This window comes from Octopus bimaculoides, chromosome 19 (assembly GCF_001194135.2).
Source record: "Octopus bimaculoides isolate UCB-OBI-ISO-001 chromosome 19, ASM119413v2, whole genome shotgun sequence".
In the NCBI taxonomy this organism is placed as follows: Eukaryota; Metazoa; Mollusca; class Cephalopoda; order Octopoda; family Octopodidae; genus Octopus; species Octopus bimaculoides.
In genome coordinates this window covers 37,097,900-37,101,445 of record NC_068999.1, presented here as the reverse complement: position 1 = coordinate 37,101,445, position 3,546 = coordinate 37,097,900, and the positions used below count along the sequence as shown (strand labels likewise).

The 3,546-nt window shown below is 36.1% G+C and overlaps 1 protein-coding gene across 1 annotated transcript in view; it reads right to left on the bottom strand.

The window, feature by feature from the left end:
* Nucleotides 1-3,546, bottom strand: part of LOC106881614 (dynein axonemal heavy chain 1) — a 166,532-nt gene that overhangs the window by 104,930 nt on the left and 58,056 nt on the right. Inside the window, exons 24-25 of the mRNA XM_052974699.1 lie at nt 2,405-2,569; nt 1,814-2,041 (exon numbers count right to left, since the gene is read on the bottom strand). Of these exons, the coding sequence (XP_052830659.1) occupies nt 1,814-2,041; nt 2,405-2,569 (393 nt within the window). The remainder of the gene's footprint in view (nt 1-1,813; nt 2,042-2,404; nt 2,570-3,546) is intronic.

Genomic DNA, 3,546 nt, shown 5'->3' with positions numbered 1-3,546 from the left:
ACATTCACAAGATAATGGTTACAAATGTTGATACTGGGCCAGCAATTTTCAGGGAGGGGCTAAGCAAATTACATTTCCTGCATGATTCACTCGTACTTATTTTATCAAGTCTGATTGGATGAAAGGCAAAGTCAACAGCATTTGAATCAAAATGTAAAGTTAGAAGAAGAAATATTGCTAATCATTTTTGTCTGGCATGCTAATGATTTTGGGAGCCTGACATTCCATCGGTTATGCTGGCAAGGATTCCAGCTGATCCAATCACTGGAATAGCCTGCTCATGAGATTAACATGTAAGTGGCTGAGCACTCCACAGACACACATACCCTTAACATAGTTCTGAGGGAAATTCAGCATGACACAAAATCTGACAAGGCTGGCCCTTTTGAATTACAGGTACATTTTTGCCAGCTGAATGAACTGGAAGAATGTGAAATAAAGTGGATCTTGCTAAAGAACGCAACACACCATCAGGAATGTGACTCATGACTTTACAATCATGAGCTGAACAGCTTTACTACTGAGACACAAGCCTTCTTTTTACCACGCTTACTTTTACAAGATTATACAAATATTTTTTGTACCTCAATCATACATTTTGTCTTGAGGCTCACAAGCATCCAGTTTGTGAACTTGACTTTCCTAAATTTCCAAAATACTAATATGTTCATAATATCATACAATTATATCAGTAGCTTAAAATTTAGCTGTATTTCTTGCTTTTCTTGTGTGATATATTTCATTTATAAAATATTTTGTAACAGAACATTTTATAAATTTATTTATTGTGGTCTAGTTCACATGACTACAAGTTAAGTTCAAATACATAACAACCATAAAAAAAGGTGGGGGAATGGATTTAAGTAGACAATTGAATCACTTTTTGCTTTGTCTTTTCTTCCACAAATTCCTCATTTTCTCCATCATTAAATATCCTTAAAAGTATCCTTAAAAATGGCCATCCACTTGGTTGGACACACTCTTTAATAAACTACTTACACACACACACACGTTGCTTTTCTCTTTGAATTTTCTACCTCTATTTTATAACAGCTTCTACTTCTTTGAGGTATCAATCTATGGTCTACTTTTACCCAGGTCCAATTTATATCTCTTGGCTATAACTTCCTATCCCCACTTTTGTGTTTCACTTCTCAAAACCCAACTGATCCTTTTATCAGATATATTTCTTGCATATGTTTTTTTCCCTACCAGCATTATCACTACCCTGGAGTTCAAAGTGAACATCAATCACATTAATCTTTCCAATCCGGCAAAAAGCTTGTAGAAATACTGGACATCGTCCCTCCTCTTCACATCACTAAATAACATGAAATCTCATTTGATCAATAGCCTAATGTTCTTTGAAACTTCATTTCATTTAACTAATTATACTGGTTCTAATTCTACTAACTGACAGTTTTATTTCTCTACCATAGAAGGCAGGATCCTGCAGGCTGGATGCAAGACACAATGAGCCGATTTCACCGAAACTCTAAATACAATACCTTAACATGAAATTATCTCTACTTTATGCAAATGACTGCAGACCATTTATGCTTAGATTACCTACTAACATCTACCATTCGCCCAAGGAACGAAAAGCATATTTCACCTAGATTATATGGCTAAGACCAATCATTTAACCACAGACATATTTCAATATTGTAGCTAGATTAACTGCTAGCACCAATCATTCAACCATAGAGTGGAAAAGACATTTAGATGCAATAAAGTGGGGAATTTAGACTCAAGACATAGTAATTTAATGTTAAAGAAGAGAATGGTGAAAGTAAGAGGTTGACTTGTTTACCCTTGCAATATTCTCAAAACATTTCTTTAAATGTGGCTGTACAGCAGTTGGATCTTTGGTCTGTGACAGAATTTCCAGGAGTTCATCATCTGACAGGAAGTAAAATCGCGGAAAAGAAGAACGTTTTGTCTCCAGGTAGTCAGTGAGTCCTTTCTGCACTTGATCTAACAATTTATTACATTCCTTCAAGCTGTCTAATAGGCGTGCATCAGCACAGAGGTTGATAACCTACAGGGAGATATCAAACATTGATACTGGGAAGATACAGAGAGACACAAGACATAGAAAAAAACACTAGAGAAAATACATGAAGACATCATGTGAAGTTATATTACTCACAGAAGTGATATCAATTTCAAATGAATATCAGTCACAGAGGTACATCTAAACAAAGTCTAAATGTTTGCATACCTATAGGTATGACCATAGATAAGCATGAAAATTGTAAAAAGTTTAGGATTTGGGGATATAGATATATTTTGTAAAAGGCTTTAAGTAGCTATACAAATATATTTATATAATAATTTTTAGTAGAAAGAAAATGCTATAAATGCTATTTTACAAGTTGAAGTTAATTAGGAAGCTGTTTACCTGTGGATTTTCTTTGGCATTTTTCATGATTTTCCTCCATAGTCGCTCCATTGTTTGATAGCGCTTGCTTTCCACAGGTAACTGTCTACTAATATCTTCAGAAGTGAAAATTGGCTCAAGGTACATCCATGACCTTTGACATGCCAGCCATTCATCCAAAACATCCTAAAACAAGCAGAATTAATTATATCTATAAAATCATGTCTATAAAACTTGAGATGCGTGTGTGTACGTGAATGTAGTTTATGCACGTCCACAAATTAGCACGCATGTCGCTCCAATTTTAGGAGGAGATGTGTCATGACCTTATCTGCATTTTCGCCAAGTTTTTCTCTCAGAGGCACCCGCGTATAGCTGTAAAAATTGATAAACTTTTACCAATTTTGAAGTTTGTTGACATAGCAAAGTCAAATCTGTGCGTACGCGCGTGAAGGAGAGAGAGAGAGAGAAAAAGAGAGAGAAATTGTATGTTTGTGAGAGGGAGAGTGAAGGAGAGTACATTTTGTTTGCCAGCGTCTGTGTGGTAAGCAGCAAACAACAAGCAAAAAGAAAAAATACCTTCTCTCTCTCTCTCCCTCCCTTACACACACATGCCAGTTATCTCTCTTTCTTTCTTTCTCACACACAGCAACATTACACACAAAACACATGTTGCCAAAAAGAAATACACGCTATCTTTTTATAGTGAGTATGCGAGACAGAAAGTGTGGTGTGTATGGGAAGTTCTTTTGTTAGTGTGAGAGAGTAGCATGTGTGTGTGTGTAATGTTGCCGTGTGTGTGAGACAGGGAGAGAGAAAGAAAGAAAGAAAGAAAAAGAGAGATAACAGGCATGTGTGTAAGGGAGGGAGAGAGATAGAGAGGGAGAGAGATAGAGAGGGAGAGAGATAGAGAGGGAGAGCGTGCTCTCTCTATTTCTTTCGCGTTCTTTCCCAACACTTTTTATGGAAACTGCCGAATTGATGTAAACAAACCCATGTGGTCTGATTTTCACGTTTCTAGGTATTGTACCATAAATCGCCATTTCCAAAATATATTTATTTTAAATCATTTATCCGTATATATATGTAAGGCAAGGTGTGTGTGTTTTGTTGATATACGGGCAACACACACACTCACATACGAACATGTATGCGTACAAAAA